Here is a 25156-nt window from a genome sequence, read left to right as displayed (position 1 = left end):
ACCTGTAATGCATCTGTGACCTATCTCCATTGGCTTACTTCAAATCAGGCCTCAAACTGCACACATAACCAACACATGTCCTATAGAGTGCCTTGAGGTTAAAAACAAAGAGCAGGTGAAGAGCTGCCCAGGCTGCTTTTCTTGTTTTTGTTCAAGGCAGGCTGCATAAGGAAGAGTTTGTATAAACTGCCGGGTTGTGGAATTCAGCACTAACTGCTCACTGTTCTTGTTACAGCTTAAGGAAATCTGTGTAGGTAGAGTATAAGTTCAGAACATCTGCCTCAGTATCCTGAAAACATGTTTTCTTCTGCCAGGGTCCCCAGCCCCCAGTCAGGAACAGTGTCAAGGTACTGAAGAAACTTATGCCAGCAAATGAAGCACCATACTGCCCTCAGGAGCATCCCAGGCTTGCTGCCTCTACTAGATGTTAAAATACAAATAGAAGATCAGAGATTAGATCCCTACCTGATTTTGAAGCACCTGAACGACAGAAGCATTTCTGATTTAGATTTATCATAGGGAAGAAACAGCCTAGGGAAACTGCACAGAGCCCAGGCTGCCAAAACTTAGAACAAGCACATGCTTTGCTGGTGGTACACCATGACTGATAATCAAAGATCCTGTGTTTGGGATATACAGCGTTATTTCTATGTATTCGTGTTTTCCTGGAAATGTAGGAGAAATGAAAGATTAATTCCCCGGAATCAGGCAACTGAGCAAGGGAGAGATCGCAACCACTAGATGGCATGCTGCTCACATTTCTCGTCCTGCATGTAGATCGCATTATTGAAATGCATCTTAAAAACAACAGCGAGTCAAGAAAAAGAAGGGTGTCCCAATAACGTAAAGCAGGTAAGCAGAAGTTGGAGAGAGAAGAGCATTTCAGACATTCCCAAATAAGACATAGCTGTAGAAAAAGACATTTGGTGTCAAGAGAATTAAGGACTCCAGCAACAGTTAACATCACTTAGATGATTCATATGTAGGTATCAGAAAGCAGCACCAAGTTACAAAGCAAAGCTGTGCTTTACAGTGTAGGTCTCCCCTACACTGATTAGCCATATCAGAAGGCCCTCATATTTTATTTGGAGAAGAGGCTACCCAGTCAATTAGAAGTGCAAGATCCACAGGGTAAGGATCTGAAAGGAAGACACATTAAGTGATGAAGAGTAGAGGAGGTTTGTCCTCTTGAAGCAGAGACGCAGGCTTCTCTAAGATGGTGATACAACTTGTGTGTATTTCCCACAGATAGAAAATGAATAAATAAATAAGCCAAAAAAGTATTACTTACACTGACAGACTGGGGTTTTTTTAAGTTTGGGCTTGGCTGTTTGAGTGCCTGATCCACTGAAATATTCATTCTCTTCCATCCAAGCCTATAACTTGGCACCAATTATCCAGAAATAATTACAACAGAGGATAACAGAGGTAAGGTCACAGGTTTTCTTTAATTTGCGTAATGCATACAAACAGACACAGTAAGGAATACAGCAAAATAAGAAGACACAGTATAAAAGATAAGATGTATTTTGCTATGATATTGTCCTTGGCTGCAACTAGTTTATCCCACTGTCACACACATAGGCATCAGGGATGCTGTTCTGCTGTTTGTTAGTGGGACCCTGGAAAGTCTGTGTGAAAATCAGTGCAGGGGGAGGGAGAAGGGAAAACTGGGATCTGGCAGAACTTGTAGTATTACAGAAACCTTTTTTTGGTGAAATACAGTTGCCTCTTTCAGGATGCCTGGCATGCACAGAATCTGCTCCACCATGGTTCCCTAGGCAAGACAATCTGCCTGGATGGTACACACAGCTTATAAGCCATGTAACAGTTGTCAAATGGGAAATATAAGAGATGTCTGTTGCTGAGCCAGCAACTATGGTGAAATCACTTTCCTTAAGTGAACCTTGCTCATTGTAATGTTGTTGTAAATAGTAATGCACACCTCCACCCCAAAGTTACCCGCCTCCAAGGTATGACCACCCCTCTCTGAGCACACACTTTATATATTTCATTGGCTGCATCTTTAAAAGTGAGAGAATTTTACACCAATCAATAATAAAAGAATGGATTACTACAGTCACTCAAACTCCACATGAAAGTGAAGTATAAAAGTATAGAAAGGGGAGGAGTTGGAGAAGACTCCATTGTAACCTCTGGGATCCGTTGACGGGCTGAACCTGTCTTCTCCGCCACAGGAACACCTCTTAGGCAAGAACTTTATATTATGCATACTGAATAACTTATGCTAGGTAGTAATTGTAGTCTGGTTGTGTATCACTTCAAACTTGTTTCTGCAGACAGTATCTTATCACCAGCAATCTCTGAACCTTATCTTGTCACAAGCTTGTGTTTTGTATAAATCTCCAGCTGAAGTCCTTTTTGTATGAGTCTCCAGAGACTTGAATAATTGTAATAAAGGATTTAACTGGAGAACGCTGTCAGTGCAGGTCTCTGAACAAGTTGGTCAAATCATGCTCCAATGTGGTGGGCTGTAAAGTGGGGTCCCCATAATGAGACACAGGATGGGCTGGTCAGACACAAGAGTCCCAACTTTCTTAGGAAACTGTCAGGCTGGTCAAAAGTAAAGGGTTTGAGGACACCCCCTTTGCAACATGGCAGTAAAACTGATTGGCGTGCAGGACAGATTTAGATATGGAGATGCAAGCACTACACACTCCTTTCAGACGTAAGCTGTTGACTAGGATTGAATCCAGATGCACCTAGCCCCTCTAGTATCTGAGGATCAGGTGGAAAGCAAGGGGGTCCTTCTTGAACCTCCTGTGTTGGAGGGTCTCTCTAACACATCTTGTCCACTGTCGTAGGCAACCACCAGTTCCAAAACAGCTTCCATCCCCGTGACATGGAGGGTGATGTCAGTGACTGCCTCTTTCCCTCTGACATCCAACACTTCTTTTCAACTTGCAATTTGGAAAACATATTTTGGTGAGCTGCTTAATATCCTAATATCTTCTAAAATCTGGAGAGCTGCCTCTACAGCACAACATTGACTGTGGCTCCCAGGAAAACCACCAATCCAGGTACAGAGGGGTTTAATTACAAGTTCAGAAGTTACTATTTAGTACACTTCAGTGTAATGCAAAGATTTTTAAAAGGTGGCTTAATGAACCTCATAACTTATTCCAGATTCTTCTCATTCAACATCAGTGAGAATTTTACTAGTATACTGTAAATCTTCCTACTTACATAAATGATATCTTTGTTTAATACAAAATATTAGCTCTTTATGTTTTCCTTGCTGTGTCATTTGCAAAGTATCTTACAGGGACAGAAAGAGAACATGTCAGGTTTAATGTAAAAAATTGCCCATTTTCTGGTAGAGATTAAGTAATTTAAGAAAGGAAATAAAATAAATACCATTTAACAAACATTTCCATTTCCCACAGATCCATTTTCTATTACCAACTGGCAGTATTTTTTCTGTTGCTCTTCCTTGAAAGACTCTTTGACCTTTTTCCTTTTCAGCCCCCCATCCCTGAAAGACACAGAAAAGAAACAGCCTTGAGCTCACTTCAGGGTGAAAAAGGCAAAAATACATTACACTATTTAGAATACATAATCAAAGCAGTTTTCATCCCAAATGTTGGCATTTGCAATACAATGCTAAATGATTTGTACTGTAAAGATGTACACAGCACAAGCAATGCCTTGCCTTTAACCTTGTATTTAACAAGCAGATCATTTTTTTTTCACCAAATACTACCTCTTGGCTACATTCACCTGTCAGATCCATTTCTCTTTATAGTTTATTATTCTATTTATCCTAGTGGAATTGTTCAAGGAATAAAGTAGTATTTTCTGACTCAAAAGTCAGGAAGGATGATGGACTACAATGCAAGCAAAGCAAATTTGGAAGAATTTTTAAAGGATTCCAAGCTAACATTTCAGAACACCTAAAATTCTTTAAACCCAACCTCGGAGGTGTTGCTTCTTACCAAGGAAGAACAGACATTCCTGCCCGAGCAGCAATAACAGCCTTGACTCTGTTGGCAAAGTGAACAGCATCTTCTTCTTCCTGACAAAGAATAAATTACTTGCTTTGCAGCTGAAACATTTTTTCTGTTTTACTTATAAGGATACTTCTTGTTAGACAGCAGGCACTTGGGTTCATGCCAGGCCCTCAAGCCAAATGTGACCTGCAGGGCAGTTGCAGATGGTCCTAGGGAAAGCTGCCTGGTTTGCTACCATTTGATGCCAAAAAGAACTAAGTGGAAAGCTCTGTGTTTTCTGAGGCAATCTCAAACAACACACAGCATGAGGTCATAGGTCTGGCCAGAACGGGAAATACATCTGCTCCCAGTACTTCAGCTGTGGGGTAAAGCTGCTGGCAAAAGATAAGGTGGGTATTCTGCAGGGCTGATAAACAAGGAAGTAAAAGGAAGCTGTGCAGATGAAGGTACTGTGGGGACACACGGCAAAACCACGTCAGTACGGAGTAAGGAAAAGGCCTGAATCTTAAGTATTACTTGTGGAGTAAAAAAGGGAGGTCTGTGCCAGGCTGAGGGGCAGTACTCCTGCAACATAAAACCACATTTTAACATCTCTTTTAGTCTCTGTGAGCAGAGGACAGCAAGGCAGCTGAACCCAAGTAAAGATGCTGTTTGGGAGCAATAGGGAGCATGATGCAGAAATGTCTGAATACCTGCAAGAGTAATTTTTACTTGAAGATAACTACCCAAATAAATCTGTGCTCACTTAATTTTCATACCACAGTGTTGCTTTCTGGCCTTTATCCATTAAGCTGTCAATAAAGACTTGTAAACACAATGCCAATACGCCATGCGTAGTAATGCAGGCTTCCTCCCAGACAACATTTCACGAGCATTTTCAAAGTATATGACAGCATAAGTACCTCTTTGACCATTGGTGGCAGATACCACACATTGCAGACCATAGCCCAGCTGCTAAGCATATTAAAACCATAGGTCAGCACGGAATGCTTTGTGCTGTTCCAGAATGCATCTCCAAAGCGGGGGTCATACTGAAAAACAAGAATAAGCAAAAGGGCATGATCTGCTACCTTAATTTAAATCACATAAACTGCCTTTTTTTTTGGCCACAAAGTCACAGTTCAACTTGTTAAATTAGGGGCAAATCACACCTCCAAAAACCAGCAATAAATTCAGAGTTAAGCTCCACATTTTAGCATTCATTACAAGTTTTTAAGTTGACCTCCAAAAGCAGCACAGACCATAAACTGTGACAGACACATTGAGAAACATCTCAATAAAACATTCATTAAAAATGTAAAGACTTGTTATCTACAGATACGCTGAATACGAAGGTTTCCTTGGTAATGCTCACACTAGTTTTAACAATTTCCATGAGACTTTCCATAAGAAATGCAACATTACAGTTGCAGAAAAAGCAACTAAGGTATCTAGAGCTAGGTTTACTCAGAAAGCCTTGGAAGTGCTAAGAAAAGCGCTTTCATACCTAAAGCACACAATAGCAAGAAGCCCTAGAACAGAAAGAACAGGCTGAGCTGAACATGCAGCACAGGAATTGCAACTGTGCTTTTCAGGTTGCTCCTAACCAGCTGTAAAGATACTCAGCAAAACATTTTCCATACTGCACTGAACTGCAAGACACTGCTCAAATGAAAAGAGTCTGTTTTCTCAGGGTTTATTCAGTACCTTATTCACACAGAACAACACCTTTTTAAGGTTTACACATGAACAGCTTCTCTAACACGAGAAGCTTCTGCAAACAGTCCTGCCATGTTTGGAAAACTGCAGATACGTTACCTTGATTGCTACCGGATGGATGGTTCCTCCTAGCTCAAAGCTTCCCTTCTTAAACATCATTACTGATGTGTTGTTTATGCAGGTACCTGGCCAGAATTGAGACAGATTAAGAGTTGAATCCACTCAAATAATAGTATCAGCAAATGAATCCTAAAAGCTGTCCTTACGAAGACTTAAGTTGCTAGAGGAGAAATAAGCTTTAGTTCTCAAACATAATCCCAGGGCCTGTTCTCTCTTCCATACTATACACTTAAGAAAATAGACTGTCAAAAAGCTGTTGTAAAGTAATAAAATCTGACTTCTAATATCTCACAAAAGCTAATTAATTCCACAGACTAAAACCAACCAAACATCTCACTTACAAAGACTGGGTATAATAAACTGCACACAGTGGCAAAAGGTGAGAAGAGCAATAAAATCAATATAGTTGTTGCCTACCTTCTGGGAAAATTAAAATGGGTAATTTGGCCTTATCTGCAATGTGTTCTCTAATTCTGTGGAGAGAAAGTAAAATTTCAGTGTATGCTTCATATTTGTATTTGGCCAAGAACCTAAACACCCATTACCTCTTACTTAGGACAAGAAAAGTCTTGCCCAATTGCCCTTTGCTACCCTAGCCTCAGCCAGGATATATGTTAGTTTCAAGTCTTTATCTCAAGGTTTTCTCTTGCTAATTGCAAAAGTAGTTTTTTTACAAAACTACCATTTTAACCCAGTGATCATGAAGCCAGAGAATGGTGGTACTTGAATCATGTAAAAATCACTTCCTTATCTTTGACAGGCTTCAGCTATGAACACAGTCAAAATCTTCTCTGGAGTGACATATATGCCATATTTCAAGTTGTCATGTATTCTAGGTTCATAACAACAGTTTTATATGTATCTAATTCTCTACACATAGGGGAAATATGCCACTATTTTCCCCATATTTGCTGCATCACTTAAAAGCAAACGTATTACCACTAAGCATGTTACTGACATACAAAATCTGTCATTTTCCTGTCTTTCCTCCTATGACTCAAAAGCATGCAGTTCCCCTCCAGTCTGCATTAAAGAACAAAACCAAAACATCAGATATCAAAAAGAAAAAAGCATCTGGGGACCCTCTCAATTTTTCTAAGGACAAACTGTCGCAGACATTTACTTAACGTTAGCTGCATTGCCCTCTACTTCATGAAGATATAGGATGACTTAAGAACAGTCTCTGTGAGCACCTGAAAATGTAAGAACTGCCATGCTGTCAATTCTGTTCATGATGTTAAAGTCCAACATGCTGTCTCTGCCAAGAATCAATATTTCAGGCCTGGATAGCAGTATAGTTTTATATAAACAGACTACACTTTTCCAGGGTGGTCTTCCAGGTTCTAGCTGCTAGATGGTAGCACCAGCCTCCTGGGTTTGGTTTGGTTTTTTTTTGCTACAATCAGCCTCCTTTTACCCTTTATTCACAGGAGATAAAACCATCTTCAATGTTCATAGCTGTTGAAAAATGTAGCATGACCTGGGAAGCAGGTGTACTGGCAGGATTCCCATTTCTGCCCTGATATTCCTCAATCCTGCCTGTGGCAGACAAGGCAACTGTGGCAATGTGGAAATTCCTAGAGGTTACGGGACAAACAATCAGAAGTTCAGTAGATGATTGCTACACACTGCACCTTCACTGATGGCACAGTTCCAAACCTTACACTGATGACAACCTACATCTGCCCACCAAAGAGAGATGCAGGATGAGAACAGACTCAACTCGGGCTTGGACCTCACCATTAAGAGACCTGATAGGACAATTAAGCAAACACCTCACTACCTTACTTTTTCCTCACCAGATGACGGTCTTTCATTTCTGAGCGTTCAAACAAAACGTGCTGAGCAGCTTGCATGCAAGATTTTTGAATAAGTCCCAAAAACCCTCCATGTGTCTGGCCAACCTGCAAGCCCAAAAGGAACTGGTTACTATGGGTAACTACTACACATAAATGATAAAATTCTGAACACAAATGCACCCGTTTCTAAGCTCATTCACAAATTATACCAATCTTCTTGCTGAAAAGTGTACACGCACTTGCCTGTGTCTATTATTTTGCAGGCCAGAATGTGAGTTTGAATGCTATCAAATCCTACTCTTTCCACCAGCAGCTTTATCCTCTTACCCAACACTACATCTAAGGGCATACCAACATTACCAATATTTACCAACTCTCTTGTTCATACCAAGGAATAGCATCCATCACTGGCCAGGATTAGAACATCTAATGGAGATGTGTGGTTGGCTACACAGATGCCGCCTTCCTGTGGTCGGTTTTCTCTGCAGTGACAACCACAAAAGTAATTACTTAGTGTTTATTCTGCAGACTACAGGCTACACCCATTAGGTGATCCATCCACTGAGCATACATCCACAACTGAGACTCTCACTGACAAAAGTATTTCATGCATACAGCCTATCTGCAGATCCGTAGGAAGTAGAAGGGCACAAAACGTTTGAAAATACTAAACATTAGTATAATACATATTAAAACTTCTGGCAGTTCATTACAGCAGATAAATCATTTTGCTTTCTACTTTCAAGAGTCCCTTCATATTTCAGTAGTTTTGGTATTTCACCAAAATCAGTTTCCTTTTAGCTGAGGATATGAGACTTCATTTGTATAGGCATTTTAGCTGCATAAATTAACATTCAGAGGCATATATCTAAGAATAGTTGGACACTAAAACTCTAAAAGCAAAGACACTAGAGCATGCTTTTTCTTATTTTCTAAAGCATAAACAAAAAGTATTTCAGAAGCCCCTGTTACATAAAGCTCCATCACTAAGCAAGCAAGATATTACAAAAACTGCCTGAAATACCATCCATAACTTACTTTAGGAGGAGCATGAAGAGCTAGTTACCAAAAAAATTGTCTGATAGGACAGCTGGATATTTATGGTTATGTTCTTGCATGGGACTATAACGCATGGATGGCAAGCATTGTGAAAAATGTGTGTGTATTTAATTGAGAACATAGTACTCTTCACCTTCACATACTCTGCCAACAGACAACAGAAAACACAGTTGTGCATGCAAACATCCTGACAAATCTTGACGATCCAAATAGCTTCTTGGATCAAGTTGTACCATCAGAGTATCTGTGCAGTAATGGAATAAGAATCCCACTCTGCAACTTGAAACATTGAGTACTGTAAGAAATCAATACCCACTCAACAAGAGGAGGGTGGCATCACTCACCTGTTGTGGAAATGAACAAGGCCACTCAGGCATCGGACACCTAATGTGGCACATATCATCTGAACCTGGTTGGCCAGCCAGTGTTTAACTCTGAAAGAAGTGAAATGAACATACATTTCCACATCTATGTAGTCATTCACAGAACAACATAATGTAAACTCCCCAAATTATTCCCACTAGCTGTGATCACAAAGATCATACTAAGATTCATTGCACTAACAATGCCATGCAGGAGAAGCTTATCAAGTATCAAAGATATTCTTGTTCCAGTCTTCTACTGTAATCTATTCTAAGCATACAAGATTCAAAGCAGAGAGGATAATAGTCAGGAATTTGCTTTATAGTTTTTCTCTGGAAAAAGCCACTCTTGACTCATTCATTAACATTAGTTTAGTAGAAAAATATTTAGCTGACAAATCACATTTGCATTTTTAGCACTGACAAGACATAACGATCTCATAGGACTAATATAGAATTGCTCAGGACAGGTGATTTACTTGTCCTATTATGACTCAAATAGATCATACTGTATTTTCTACTCTAAGACATGCTTCCAGCAGTATCTATCTGGCTTCCATTGCATGTCCACTTTCAGGTGCCATTGCCATACTCTCTCTTGTAGTGCTCTATGAGCTTACAGTAGAGAAAAAGTCACCCCATGATAGTCCACATTAATCCTCTGGACTCAAGCAGATTTATATTTCAACACAGTAATCAAAATAAAAAAGTAATGGCAAGAGCCCTCAGAAAATACCTACCTCCCATTAGGAAACTGTCCTACTACCGTAGTGGCTGATATTAGCAAAAGGATGGTGAAAACAGCCAAGCAGATGCTACAAAGGAAAATAATCTTAATTAAATGCCAAGAAGCAAAATTGGAAGAATAAACAAGAAAATATTTTCCTTAACCCTTTGATCCATTCCACAATGCTTCCCTCTGTCACTAATACCATCTAAATCGCAATAAAAACCAGCTAAGGCCAACAGGATAATACGAGCACATGTTTTCCTGCAATTAATTCCGCACTGTGTACACAAAACCTCGTGCTGCCTGCAGTCTGTCTTCCAAAAAGCACCACACACTGATCTGAAGCTCTCACGTGGTAAAGAAGCCATTGTGTTCAAGATGCTGGTGAGGGACTATTCATTAGAGACTGTAGTGATAGGACAAGGGGTAATGGGTTGAAACTTAAACAGCAGAGGTTTAGATTGGATGTAAGGAAGAAATTCTTTACTGTTAGGGTGGTGAGGCACTGGAATGGGTTGCTCAGGGAGACTGTGAATGCTCCATCCCTGGCAGTGTTCAAGTCCAGGTTGGATGATGAGTTGGGTGATATGGTTTAGTGTGAGGTGTCCCTGCCCATGGCAGGGGGGTTGGAACTTGATGATCTTAAGGTCCTTTCCAACCCTAACTATTCTGTGATTCTATGGCGAGTAGTGGCTGGTGTTCTTTAATGCAGATGAGATTTCTCAGTGCCAAAAGGGATGGTTCATTTCAATTTTTTAAACCTATCCAGAAATTTCAGAACATGTAAGCTACTATATAATCACGAAAATTAAATTACATTTGTTACCAATGACTGAGCAAACCCAATATTGAAGCTATTTCTACATAAATGTTGTCTTTTTAAGCTGCATATGTAAATGGAAGCAGGATATGTGCTCTGCTATGTGATTGACTGCTATGATTTGAACATTCCATCCTCCCAAAGAAATAAATTTTAAAAGCACTTGCTCTTTACAAGAACACATGAATTTTTGTAACTGTTATTCTTGTAACCGTTTGGTCAATATGATAAAGGCTGGGTTTTGCTTAATAGACAATTTTAGAAGTTTGAAAATCGAATACATTCTATATGGGTGTTTCTCCATCCAGCCCTGTGCTCCCTGAACATTGCCTTTGTTTCACATCCCAAGTGTTCAGCGTATAGTGACTGATCCTTTCAGTGGAAACAGTTGTTCCTTTACATAACAAAAAGATCTCCAAATCATTTTTATACATACCAGTATTTTAAAACCAAATTAATTACTAACATCCTGAACATGAGAAATGTGCATCTTCAGCACCTTTTTTTTCTTTTAGGGATATTTGAGTTTTGATGGCGTCTTGGAAAATGAAGTCCTGCCAGGTTCTTCATTCTGCACTAGTCAATAGCATATTATTTCACATCTTTTGCAAAAAGCAACATAGAATCATGAAAAACAGATCGCAGTGAATTACATCTGGCTTACCGAAAAGGCATCAGGAGGCAATACCGAATTAGGATCCCAATGACCCACACAGCAGTCAGTTGCCAGCTGACATGGTGCAAGTTAGCATTGGTTCTGCTGAGGAGATTCCAGGACACCAGTTCCTCAGAGGAGAACCGCTGGGTGACTTCATCTTCTGCAACTGCCTCACACCCTTTCTTGAAGAAGTACATAACATCAGCAAGGTTGAAGCGCCCTCCACGCTGGCCCGCAAGCTCCTCTTCCATGGAGGTTTTCTCTCTCTGGATGATCCCTGCATGAGGAAATGAGTCTTCCTTCCACACAGTGGAATGGACAGTATGGATTCCAAAGAGAGTAAAATACATCTGCTTTTTAGAAATAGCTCTCCTCCTACTCCAAGCACTATAATTTCATCATTATGTCTCATTTATGTACTGGCATTTAATTCCAGAAGTTACTTCTCTAATGCCAGGCCATATAATACCGCTAAATTATTGAAGAAAGGCAAGGAGCATTCAGAGCAAGCTGCAAATAAAACCTTGGGCACAATACCTACAACATGTATGTACACATCTAGAAATGGCAACAGTGTACTGCCAAGACTGCAGAGCCCTCCTGGTGCCTTGACTCAGCTTCAGGCAGTGTTTGTATAGTTGTTGTCATTGCTGCTATTTAGTTTTACTTTATCCCAGTTGTTGCAAACACCTTCCTCTGATATTTTTCTCTCTTCACATACCCTTTTTCCTTTGGAGTCACTTCACTATAAAGAAACTTCTAAGTGTCTAGATTCCCCCCCCCCCCCCCCCCCCCCCCCGTTATACATTGTGTAACGTAGAAGCATTGCATACATTTAAATTATCTCAATCAACATACTAGTCCACATCACAATCATAAACTTTCATCCAGCTTCACTTCAGTCAAAACTTCAATCTCCAAGAAATCATCAGACCTAAATTCACTAGCTGAGAACCCAAGCAGTCTACATGACTAAACATGGCACTACAGGTAAAAGGATCACTACGAGAATTTAGCCCAGTCCCCTTTGGTCAAAGAAGAAAGGAAAAGTAGTTAGGAAGAAAAAAATTACTACTCTCTCAGGCTTTATTCCCATGCCTAGAAAAGGATGCAAATTGTAACTATGATCTGTGGGATGGTTAGCTCCTTTACTTGACAAACCCCACCTTTTTGCATGCTAGAAGTTACAAGAAGCACGAGAGAACCCATACAGAGCAACGTCAAAGGCAAAGAATACTCACTAATGTTATAGAGAGAGAAAGAGCTGATGGAGTCAAGTACTAAATGCTCATGAGCACAAGGACAGCTTCTCAAATGCTTATCAGTAACATCTTTCTATACCCACACTAGTCCATAACACTTTTAGTCAGAAGACTCAACCATTCACCAATTACCTTGCTTATAACGTACTTAAAAGCTCTTTTGTAGGTTTGTTACTTCAGCGGTTATTTGCCCATCAAACTCCATTTTTGCTATTCCAGTTTTCTTACTTATAAACATCAGTTGCAATTTATATTCCTGTTTACTCTTTTCTAGGCAAGATTTTAAAACAGTTTCCTGTTAACAAGATGAATAGTGCTGTGTCACCTTCATTCAGAGATCTTACCAGTGGAGATTAAATTTTCAAGTGCCATCGCCTTCTGCTTTTTTACTCCCTCCTCAATCTGCAGGGTGGCCCACTGTTCCCAAAACAAGAGAGACAGATGTTGATGGTTTTAATTTCATCATTTCCAGACATTCAATAATTACCTTAGGTGAATTGTCTAAGCCTCTTTTATTGAAGCCAGTTCTTAGGTTTTCAGCGCAGGCTACCCTGCACACCTCCTTTTCATTTGTTACATAGATTACCTTTTGCCATTTTCAGGAAAAATGGTCTGGCACAAGCAGGTAGGTTTTTTTTCCTTGGGCCCCACAAATTACTGAGCTACCTAAGAGACTCTGTGAGGTCCAAAACTCTCTCTTCCCCAGCTAGCTTCAGGCAATAGAATCATGAGAAATGCTATCACTGACATTAGAGACATGCTGGAAAAAATAGATTTAAAAAATAATTTTGAATAATAAAAGAAGATTACCTCAGTTTTAGGGCATTCATGCAGTTTCTGTTAACAGAAAACAGAGGAGAGCATTTCGTATCCATAGCATTTCTGAAGTAGCAGTTTTAGTAATCACCTTTCCCTGTCTTTACCTCTCTGAGTTAAAACAAATTTCTCCTCTCTATGGAGAGTAGCATAAAACTCCTCCATTAGCAAAAGCAAATATACCAATATGCCTAATTTTTGAAGTTTTCATAGTTTTGAATATTTTCATCATACTTCTATGGACATAAATAGCAGCTCTCATGAGTACTAGATATTCCTGTATTCCTGCTATTAAGGCTTCCCACCTACAACAGATAAGGACAGATCTGTTTGTTTCAGGATAAACTCTTGCTAAACAGTTTATTCCCTCTTACTGACATGCGCAGCCACTTAAGTTACCATGAAGCTTGACCTCAAATAGTTGTTGCCACATTACAACATACCGCATATGCTAACATCAACTAGCTTCTTGCTATCGTTAAGTTTCGCATGCTTTCGACCATCTCCTTCTGTAGCTATTGAAGTCAGTAATAAAAAGGGACACTTTATCATGGCATAAATAGGATATTACAGTTATTCTTTGCTGACTTTTTTTTACCTGCCATTTTAAAAGAAAATGAAAAATGACTAAGCAGAATAGGCAGTGATGTGGTATTTTAAGCTTCATGCAAACTATCGACTACAGCCCCATATTGAAAACAAACAACACAAAAAACCCCACCACTAAACAAACACCACAGATCTTCACCTTGTCTATAGCTTCCAATTGTTCCCTAGGAAAGGCAAACTGTACACCATCTCTCAGTCTTTTGCAACACATGGAGAACACATTCAGAACTGGGGAGTCAGAAGATGTCATGAAAACAGCATCCCACACACTGGGATAAGAAGGAATATATGGCAGAGGAACAAGAATGTTGCAAAAGAGAGTTAAGGTAGACATGAGATAAACCTAACCTCTTTATAATACACTGTTGTCCCTCAACCCTTCCCCAGTATCCTCTAGGAGAGTTGTATGACATGAGGGAGGAATAAAATAAAAATCATCTAGGTTGACAAATAAAGACTTTTGCCTTACTCTGCTTTGCATTCTCTTGTCTACCACTCTTATCTTGCTCATCATGATCCTCCTACATGATTATGCACCTGCCAGTTGGCAAGCACTGCCAGAAATGGGTTCGTTCATACGGTCTCAAACAATTTGGAATACATTAAGGAGGCTGGCTTTTGAATCCCAGGTAGAAAAGGGTGATAATCACTGACCGATGACTCACCAAATATATGCTAATTCAAATGAGCAAAACAAATCAAAACCAACAAGAATTTATAAAGTTCACAAATAAAAACTCCTGCTTCGTAGCACAGAGAAACAGGGACAAAAGTGGCAGTGTATAATTAAATAGTCAGCCAAGCGGAGGACAAGGCAGATGAGAAAGAGCTTTCAACAGGTGAATGCTTACACAAAGCTGGTTTGCTTGGAAGAGACAGTGTATGACAGAAGTCTACAAATCTGGACTAGCACAAAGCAGGTACATAAGGAGCAGTTAATATTTTCTCTTCTAGTACAAAAACTGGGGAGCATCATAGGAAACTGTTGGGCAGAATATATAAGCAAGAAAAAGGTACTATCTTCCCACAAAACACAAGTTATGGAGTGCACTGTCCTGGACAGATTGCCAGAGATTACCTGAAATGGGAAGTGTTACATAAAAACACCGATGAAAATCATCACGGAATACAAAACTCTCTGAACCCATGAACTGGCACTGGGGGCTGAAGTAACAAGCAGCTGGGAGGGCATTCCTGGCAATAGGACTGTACAATCATGCAACTCTTTGGCTTTTCATCAAGCAGTTGAGTTGATGCCTGTCAAAGACAGGCTGTTGGTCTGGGTCAGACTCTGCACTGACCCAGCAGAGCAGCTTCTATGCTGTCCTGCATTTGGTAGCATCTGTATGTTTAATTTGTTTTAAAACATAAAATAAGGCTTTGCGATCACCTTTGTTTTGCACAGTGTTGAGACAGAGCTGTCACACTGGTCTTTGTTGCAAAACAGTAATGAAAGGATGTTTTAAATACCTTACAAAAACACAGATGTTGCAACTAACAAAGAATTTAAGCATTAAATGGAGCAACTTAATTCGTAAATTTGCTGACCGAATGAGAACTCAGGAGCTGTGCTTTTCTCTTTCCCATTTCTGAATTGAGGACACAAGAAGTCCAAACATCCAATGAGTGATGCCAGCTGAAATTGTGAAGACTTGGCAGCTTGATTCCAACAGTCCATTTGTTTGAGGCTTCCTATAATTAAGTTCTGAACAAAATAAGGATGCCAAATACTTCATTAAACTATTTTCTTCATAGGACATGACATGAAAAACTATACAATATGGAATGTTCATTTTTTAAAATATCATTTGTTTTTTCCTCCCATTTTTCTTTTGAGTACAGTTCAGTGTGTTGTTTGATATTCCATTTTTCCACACTGTGTAATAATTTTTTTTCGCCTCTCTTCTACATCCCACATTCTACTGCCTCTTCTCCCTCTTACCACAAAATTTTTTTCTAATCACTCATTACACTGGCATTTTTCAATCCTTTTCTTGGCTTTGTTCTCATGTGTGACAAAGGCCTTGGGGCAATCCCTCCGTTTAAAGTCTTCCCATACAAACAGAAGGTCAGTAAAAATCAGCACCTAAGATCAAACACGAGCTTTTCATCCAACAGTCCTTTCTGCCAGGTGTAATTTCTCCTCTCAGGTCCCAGACTAGAACCCAGATCAAATGATCTCTGTATGAGATTGCATGTATGAGGGGATGTGCAAGCAGTGTCTGTCCACAGAGAGCGGAAAGTACTGACAAATCTCCTTGCCATTCTAGTGAGGGAAATTAAATGGGTTGAGAAGGATCCCAAACATTTGTTTGAGATGGTTGTGATGCGCTGGCTAGCTCAGGATAACCATGTATTTGAAAGCACAGCAGTGAGTTTCTTCCACTAGCTTACGTGTCCGCAACATATGCCCATGCTGCAGTGGGAGTTTACAGCATATTAACCACCTCAGTGTACAAGTGAGCTATCAGCTCAAAGAAAACCCACAGTTATTAGCTGGCTGATGTCTTTCCTACAAGTGCTTATTTCTCACAAAACAACAATACTCCAACTGCCTACAGAAGCTCAGATCCCATGAAATTCCAGAAGACTCTGGGCACATGGGGCTACAGCTCTTTAACATGTGCATTTGACTCTCCCCAGGACTGTGAAATCATGGTGTAAATTTCATCCTAGCAAACATATTTTCTTTTGCACCTGCAGTGCTAAAGGGCTGGAATCATGTCCCTAGCACAGTTTTGCTAGTAGTGTCATTTCCACCAAACCTCATTATGGACAAGCAAATACAAAGCTTAGAGAAAACACATTATTTCACAATAAAAGCTTACAATCATATAGGAAAGAATAACCCTATCAAAAAACAAGCTAAATTCTTTGCTATCATTTCCAGAAATATGTAATGGATAAAGGAAGGGTAATAACAGTAATTACGAGACAGCAATTATGAAATTGAGAAATTACTGTCTTGGAGATGTTCTACTATCATACCATCCATATGACCTGAAAAACGAGTCCCCAAAGAGCCACAACATGAAAGAAAACCCACAAACACAAAAACCTCACAAAACCTGAAACCCCACAAATAAAAACAACCATTCCCAATTTTCCAAACCTTAGGTCTTGCTTTTGTAAAAAACCTTGGTTTACTCTTAAAAAAGAAAACAAACCAAAACCAAAACAAACAAAAACAAACAAACAAACAAAACAAGAAAGTATCTACATTCCCCTATGGAACCTTAAACTCATCAAGTTCCAACCCCCTGCCATGGGCAGGGACACCTCACACTAAACCATATCACCCAAGGCTCTGTCAAAACCTGGCCTTGAACACTGCCAGGGACGGAGCATTCACAACCTCCCTGGGCAACCCATTCCAGTGCCTCACCTCCCTCACAGTAAAGAACTTCTTCTTTACATCTAACTTGAACTTCCCCTGTTTAGGTTTAAACCTGCTACTCCTTGTTCTATCGCTACAAAATTGCTATACATAGATTACCCAACATTTGTTCCAGTCACTGTTCACACTGCTAAAACATTTCAGTGAAGTCAGGAGATCAAAATTACTTATGCCACCATTACTCATTGCTTAGTAATATATCTGCAAACTTAGACTTCACCCTAAAACACCTGGCGCTCCTAGCAAATTCAGAAAGGGCTACAGCTATGCTTTCCTTGAAAACACAGCTTTGAAAGATGTATCTTTTGATTTTAAAAAGCCTTGATTTCAGCCTCTAATTTTTTTTCAAATTGACAAAACATGAGGAAAATAAGACACGTCTTCCCTCTGCCTCCTATTTTGCATAGTCATTTACAGCTCTAAGAAGCAAATAAAAGTGTAAGGTAAGAAGTTTGGTACTAATTTTTTTAGTCTACATAATAGACTAAAATACTGCAATGAAATGGACATAGTGCTCAAGGCTATATTATTGGTGGAACAACAAAGAGTTGTTTGGTGCTTCCTGAAGCACTGATATTCCTACAGTATAGTAAGCAGTGTGCTAACACATGACCAAGCATCTGCCTTCGCATTTTGAGCTAGCTGTCCAGCTAGGCATCTTATTTCACCATTTAGGCTAACAACAGGAACCAAAGATGGTCTTTGTGCATTACCTCATTTGCAAGATCTCTGGTGACTACACAAAAACTTAGTTACTTCTTTTTTTGATAAGTTAATGCTCCACAGTGTGAACACAAAGTCTTCATGCTCATACCTTGTTAGAAAAACTGTGGAAAGAAAAACATTTAACTTGCTTTTCCAAAGAGAAGTACCTGACTATATAAAGTACCACTGAGTGGGTCACAAGGCTTTCAAAGCTGGAAAATGCACAGGAGGAACAAAAACATAGGAATTATTATCATGCCTGCCAACTGCAGCAGCAAAGCTGCCCAGCAACACCTCAGGTTTGTGTTTGATAAGAGAGTGCCTGATGAAATCAGTTCTAAGTGCCACAAGCCTCTTAATGAGGGCACCAATAAGAATGTAATTAGCATAACATTGGCTGATCTAAACCATAAAAGTATTACATATAAAAGCCAATATTACACATAGCCACTACAGGGACTCATTTCCCATCGACATCAGTATCAGAAAAAACAAGTAACCCCACAAGTTAGCTGTCAGGTACACTATGCTAAATGGCATTCATACAGCCAAAGACAGTCCCTGCCCAAGAGCTCTTAATCAGTATTGAGAGAGAGAAAGAGAGAAGAATTATAAGACAGAAATAAGGCAGAATTGGCAAGGTAAGACAATCATATTAAATATATCATTGTTACAGACATGCTGTACTGCACAAACAGATGGCTCTAACAGCTTAATAATAATGACAATACTAGTAACAACTTTTCTGCCACAAACAGAACATATCTTCACAAAAAGAAGGTTTATGCCAAAAAGACAATATTAATCTACTGGAAAATGGAAATATATCACTGTTCAATCTGATGAATTCACAGCACCTACTTTGGCCACTGATGGACATGAAAAATCAGACTTGAAAAATTAAATGTAGTTCTGGCTTATTAAAAGCTCCAAAACACTTCTACTGATACCAGCAGAATTGGGATCTTAGCCATGACCTGTTCATCTCTAGAAAAATCACAGTTTTAAAAGGCTGCATTGATTCCTCAAGTACTACACAGCAGAACTTGTGACTGCTGGATGCCTCAGATTTTAACTGGAAGAAGCAAACACACATAGTATTCTTACCTACAGCAGTATTCATTAGTCCTATGTCATTAAAAACAAAAACAAAACACTGAAACTTACCTACACCTAAAATACATGTTCTTATTACCAATTCTCATAAACTAATGCATCTTTTTATTTATATTTGTCTTGTCATGAAGTATTCTAACCAGCTTTATCTAGAAGCAATATAACATGGAATCTCTACTTGACCCAAGCAGACTTCAAACCAGTACATGTTATAACCTGGTGCATAACTAGATTAAAGACACCATTCAAAGAACCATCCTGTAAGTTAAAGCTACAAACAAAACATCCAAGTTAATGGAATTCTTTCCGCTGACTTTTATGGCATCCATGTTAAATGTACAGACTTTTATTTTTTATTAAACATGATCTGAGGCAAACATACAACTTTTAAACCCAATTCTCAACTTACCTCAAACATTGTTATTAGAATTTTCACATAGAAATGAGCAAACCCCAGTGACACTCGAAATACTGAAGGCAGCAAAACTAACACCACAAACAAAATTGTCCAGATAAACAAACTCTTGCCCTCTGCAAGACCATGGCCCTCTGTATTTTCTTCCATGTTCACCCCTTCAAAGTGCCAACCTGCTGCCTTCCTGACAATATGAGATCATCTGTAGTGGAGAATCCAGCAAGCTCCAAGAGACAAAAGCTGAACATTCTAAGAGCCCAAGCTATCTGTAGGAGAAGGCTGCTGCCCTCTGAAGCCTGACACCACAGAAGCTCTCAGTGATAATGTAATTCCTATACCCTGTCCCGCCCTAACTCCACCCACTTTTCAACTGATAAGCATTTACTCGTCAGATATAATACATGGGAGAAGAAAGAAAATACATGATAAGTAATATTATATGCTAAGTAATAAGATGCTGCCAATAAAGTAACTTGTCAATGTGTCAACAAGCTTTCACAAGGCATCCTACCAGTGAATTACAATAGAGAATAAAGTAGGCGTTGCTTTCAGACTGCCTAAAATCTTCTCTTCTAAAACTCATTCAGTACACATGAAACACTTCTCAAACTGACATTTGCTCAAATCAGTGACTTATTTAGTCAGACTTTCTACTTCATGGCAAAATAGCTGCCTTGTTTTGGTATTTGACCAAAGGAACCAAACTGAAGCTTGAGGTGCAAGTCAGGCTTTTCAATTTCATTTTAATATTTAAATTAACTATTTTATTTTAATAACACCTGTGTAATCAAGATGCAAATTTCATCAGGCAGGAACTGGCAATACAATAAAACCTGTTCCTTCCACTGCCCTACAAGAAATTAGCCAAACTGTATTATAGGGTTACAAAATGCACTGTGGTGAAGTAACAAGTCACCCACCTTTATATCTGTTTGATTGCATAATTCAAATACAATATATAAGCAGGTGTCTCCTTCTATCCTATAAAATGATGACAATTTAATTCAGTATTTTTTTAGGAGACACACAGTTCAGTCAATTACACCAACCCCTCTCCTGCCTTTTTGTACGCATCACAGAAGAAACAAAGGCGAGTAACAATCTCTGGAACATAAGAGGAGCCAACCAGCTGCTCATTTACCACCTTATTAACTAACCTTGGTGGCATGAGCATTTAGGGCATAACTTCCAAGATCGTGATATGCTAGGAAAGATCCACAAAAGATCCACCTGATAGCCTACAAAAGGTCCACGAAATATCTTACCTTTGCACATGCTTACAGTAGCATGTCCATCTAAAGCCAGTGCTATCCTTTTAAAATATCCCCATACCATTGTTTGGTTTGTGTTGTGGAGCAGCCTCAGTACACACACACTGGATTCCTTAGAAATTAAAGCAGACACAAAGATCCTCTGCAGAAAGAGTACCCAGTACTCTCCAGACAGTAACAGAAGCGCAGATAGCAGAGTGGGCTGCACCACCACTAAGTCCTCTAGCTTATACCATGTACCCAGGCATCAACAAGCAGGCTCTTGACATGTTGCAAGCTCACACGATACCATGACTTGCTTCTTGTGCCATAAAATGAGTCAAGTAGCTTTTGTACCTTCAGATTTGCTGCTGAATGCCATCCCTCAGGTCTCTGTAACCACACCACATCTTCTTCAGCAATCTGACTTTTCTTTTGCATCTTTTTTTCATTACTTGCCTACTTTACCTTCCCTCCCGTTGCTGACCTGTTTCTGAGCCTTCTGTATGTTCTACAAAACCTCATGGGTTTGAGTTTTAATTCTTTATGCCTTCCCATTGCTTTTTCTCTCAATGGCAACTGCAAGCCCCTCTCTCCCATTACACTGCTGCTGCCAGGCACACTGTTACCCACTATTCCTCACATGCCTCACCAAAAGGCTGTAGTTCTAGGCTTATCTAGGAACAACATTTCATTGTGCAACAGCTTTACTCACCCATTTGTGTTTAGCTAACATTCCTTACATTCTCATTTCTGGTCTCTTCCTCGAGCAGCCTGCCCTGCTAACACATGTTCCCTAGGGTACCATACAGTAGAAAGCTGGGTAAGTGGGTGTTGACCCTCTGGCACAAGGCAGCACATCTCTGAAGAGCTTCCTTCAGCCTCTGCACAGGGGACTGGTATGTGTGTCAGCTGGGCGCTAAAAACTTTGTAGGCGGGAGGGTGGAGGTAGTTTCTGGGACCTGATTTGAGGCAGGAAAGGTGGGTGAAGTGGAGCACAGCAGGGAGGTGTAGTGATGTGCTAATGAGATGCCTCAGCAATGAGCCTAAGCACACAAAAGAGGGACATTTCTTATAAAGGGAAGGAAATCCAGCCTTCTGTGCCCTGGGGGGAGGAAGGAGAGGTTCCTCTCCTGTGTGAGGGAGAATTGTTTTCCATCCTGTGACACATTACCATTTGCACTGCATGTCTAACCCTTACAAAGTCACATTCCCTGCCACTCCAGCAGCACTCCAGGAGTTCAGTCTTGGTTAAATTTCTGCTAAAAGTAGCTGGCAAAGCTTATAAAGCATCTTTCTGCTCTTGGGATCATGAGCATGGAAACAACTGAGACACAATGGTCAAAGCAGGCCTACATCTTAAATCGAAAACACTCAGGATTGCTATTAGAAGTAAGTCTGGACTTGAAATGTATCTCTGCCCTGTATGAAGGTGATGCACTTGCTCACAACGTGAAGAAGAAAGGAAATTCTTTATTTCTCCAGGCAGTTCATAACACTGCTTCCTCTTTTCTAGTCAGGAAGTTGGCATAGCTTATTATGCTCCCATCACAATCACTGATTTCTTTCTTTTATTTTTTTTATTATTATTATTTCAAAAGAACCACTGAAATGTACATGTTTGTCTGATTCCAGTATCGATAGACATGCATCCAACACCATGAACTGAATAAATAGTTTCTGATGGTGCTACATGAAATTCTTCAGCATAATAACTTCTTCAAGATTTAGCTCTGCCATTCACCAAGTAAACAGAGCTTCTCCATGTCATCCCCATAGCCAGCCTGCTGTAATCATGTATGTTTTGAAGCTGGAAGAGCTACTTTATCCAGACGTGCGAAGGAGTCGCAAATAATTCAAATAAACAGGCAACAACAGAATGTAGTTTTGCTCATTTTTAAGATCCAATAAGTAACAGCAGATGAATTTCTACCAAATAACTACAAGCAATTCTTTATGATGAAGTGTGGGGTTCTTAAAGAGCCAAGGCTACATAGCGAGTGATTCCGATACCTGAGTCTTGTTACTCTAAAATAAGAAGATTCTTGGCAGGCCTAAACAAGGTCAGTTGTCTTGTTATTCCTCTGTAATTTTCCATGTTTTCGTGCAGAGAATGATCCCTGCCAAGGTTGTAGTTTCCCACTGTATTTTTAGAGTAAGGTATTTAATCACAATTATAACAAGTTGTAAACATTAGCTCTGTAAACGATAGTAACCTCTAGACTAACCAATTAGAGCTCAGTATCCAAGGCTCTTACATAAGGGAGTAAGGGTATAAGAAGAGCACTGTATCTAATAAAGTTTGGCAATCATTTGATCATATTGATCATCTCTGCGTCGTCCGGGACTCCGGCGTTAACAATGAAGTACCTTATATGGCAGGAAAAGTCACTAGACAATGTGCAAAACTGTCTTCATTTGGAAGAATGAAATACAACTTAGAAGAAAGGGATGCTGGTGACACAGGAGTAATTTAAGAGAAAAGCTCCCTTCAGTTTAACAAATCTCAAATTGACATCTGTAATCATAAGAATTCACTTGAAACAATGAAGATATCTCTGGTCTCCTAGGGAAATGAGATGGAGTGGGTGTCAGCTGCCTACTCTTGGCTCTCAATCCTTGAGGTCATTCTATTAATTTCTTATTGGGCAATGTTTTGCAAGTGTCTGAGGGAACTGGAACTATGACCCATTTATTTTTTCACTGCAAGGAGAAGTAAACACAGCACTGACCTCTGCCTATCTGTAGTGCTGTATATGGAAGGATTAAATCAGGTATAAACAGGAGTGGCTACTCCAGTGACTCCAAAAGCTGCCTGGAGGGATGTCACACGGAGGAGAGTCTGCAGCTGATACTGGCCTGCTTTCTTGTAATGCCTTTCTCATCAGACTACCAGAGTATCATATGTCCCTAGCAGACACAGTTCCAAAAGAGCACTGACACATCAACAACACAGGTGGTGCTTCTGATCAAGTAATACATCTTCTACAGGTTAACAGAGGTATTTCTACCTGAGGCAAATGAAAATAGGCTCCACAACTATCAATCATAGCCAATCTCCTATCAGTTGACCTTTTTTACATAAATATACACAGTATATTGTTTACCCATTTTGAGCTGCAACATGATTAAAAGCTGCTTATACCTAGTACACTCTAGCATTGTCAGTAGGTATATGAAGGTGTTAATACTGCTAAAATTGTTCTTTTGCCATCAGCTGTAGGGCTCCCTGGTATTTCTATTCAAGTTTTGCAATGTTACAAAGCCAGCAAAGCAGGCTGGTCTACTTAGAAAAGCCCTTAGAAAAGTCAATGACACAAAGTCATGGAAGCAAACCTGGGCTGATTCCTCAGCATCTCTTAACATTCAGAGGTACCAACATTATGTTTTGCAGGATAGGAAAGTCTTTCAAACAGACCATAAACTCTGGTAATTCTGATGTGTGTACTCACACATGAAAACAACACAGAATACCTCCTTTTCAATTAAATTTTTACCTGATGTTTTAAACTAACTAAATAAATAAAAAGGCTCTTTTTGGTTTTTGCTTGTATCTTCTCAATGTTTCAACCTTACATTCAGCAAACTCCTCATCTGATTGCTAATCAAGAGTGACATCTCTGGTAGTTTTGTTTCCATTTATATCAAGACTGAGTTCATGCTTCATTTGTGAAAAACCCTCCAAAAGGTCAGAATAACCTTGAGGCTCACCTATTGCATGGTAAGCAATGTCAGGTGCAATATGTATTTATGGAAAGCACACTGTCTGCACACACTAAAGTGCAAATACCCCCTTCTCTGCATTCATACTCCGATTTATGTCTGCTGCTCTTCAGGCCTGCACAGATCCCATCTATACCACTGATCTACAGTGATCACCCACCTACGCAGATCTGTGTTTATAACTGACTGCAAAAAGATTGTGCTATTTATGGTGTATCTTCGGATAGCAACAGTTAAACTAGGGAATCACTGAAGAAGTATGTTTAAGTATTGTATCACTTATCAGGTTGTCTGTAACACATTCAGCTCTAACCATGTAAGTGTTATTATTTCCACACAAGATAAATGCAACAGTTACAGAAACTTATTTATCGTATTCTGTAGCTTTGTAAGCTTGCATCTTTGTGTCACAAAAATGGGAAATCCACTACATGTTCTCACTGCACGTTTGCCTCAGAGTGTATACACATCAGATGTGTAGGCATTACATGACTGCCAGTAGGTTATCTCATACATTGTCACTATAAATCTTCTATATGGGTTGTGTATCACCCATGCTATTTGCCATAAAATAATCTGTCAGCACCTGCCCAACATTTATTGTATTGATTAAATGCATAAAATTTTCTCACAGCTCTGGCTTAGG

General features: G+C 39.6%; 1 protein-coding gene across 3 annotated transcripts; it reads right to left on the bottom strand.

The window, feature by feature from the left end:
* Positions 1-486: 486 nt before the first annotated feature.
* Positions 487-21552, bottom strand: LOC101878064 (glycerol-3-phosphate acyltransferase 3). 3 transcript variants are annotated; one of them, XM_031046835.2, is made up of 12 exons: positions 21503-21552; positions 12824-12896; positions 11224-11494; positions 9750-9824; positions 8992-9081; positions 7977-8070; positions 7578-7693; positions 6207-6262; positions 5769-5854; positions 4874-5002; positions 3957-4036; positions 487-3496 (listed from the first exon to the last, which is right to left on the bottom strand). In XM_031046835.2, exons 1-12 carry the CDS (start codon positions 21521-21523, stop codon positions 3382-3384), a joined length of 1206 nt encoding a protein of 401 aa, XP_030902695.2. In that variant the 5' UTR covers positions 21524-21552; the 3' UTR covers positions 487-3381. The 3 variants fall into 3 exon arrangements, with proteins under 3 accessions (XP_030902695.2, XP_005146634.2, XP_030902694.2); XM_005146577.3 differs by lacking the exon at positions 21503-21552 and adding an exon at positions 19532-19814; XM_031046834.2 differs by lacking the exons at positions 3957-4036; positions 21503-21552 and adding an exon at positions 19532-19814.
* Between the last annotated feature and the right edge of the window lie 3604 nt (positions 21553-25156).

Source organism: Melopsittacus undulatus, chromosome 7, assembly GCF_012275295.1.
Source record: "Melopsittacus undulatus isolate bMelUnd1 chromosome 7, bMelUnd1.mat.Z, whole genome shotgun sequence".
In the NCBI taxonomy this organism is placed as follows: domain Eukaryota; kingdom Metazoa; phylum Chordata; class Aves; order Psittaciformes; family Psittaculidae; genus Melopsittacus; species Melopsittacus undulatus.
This window is presented reverse-complemented; position numbering and strand designations above follow the sequence as displayed.

What these genes read in the sequence shown, in the direction of transcription:
- LOC101878064 (XM_005146577.3), bottom strand. Translation starts at nt 19,687, where the DNA reads ATGGAAGAAAATACAGAGGGCCATGGTCTTGCAGAGGGCAAGAGTTTG. An exon ending in TTCTAATAACAATGTTTGAG is followed by an intron (nt 12,897 to 19,531) that starts GTAAGTTGAGAA and finishes TTTTGGGAACAG; the next exon opens with TGGGCCACCCTGCAGATTGA. An exon ending in TGAAAATTTAATCTCCACTG is followed by an intron (nt 11,495 to 12,823) that starts GTAAGATCTCTG and finishes TTCCTCATGCAG; the next exon opens with GGATCATCCAGAGAGAGAAA.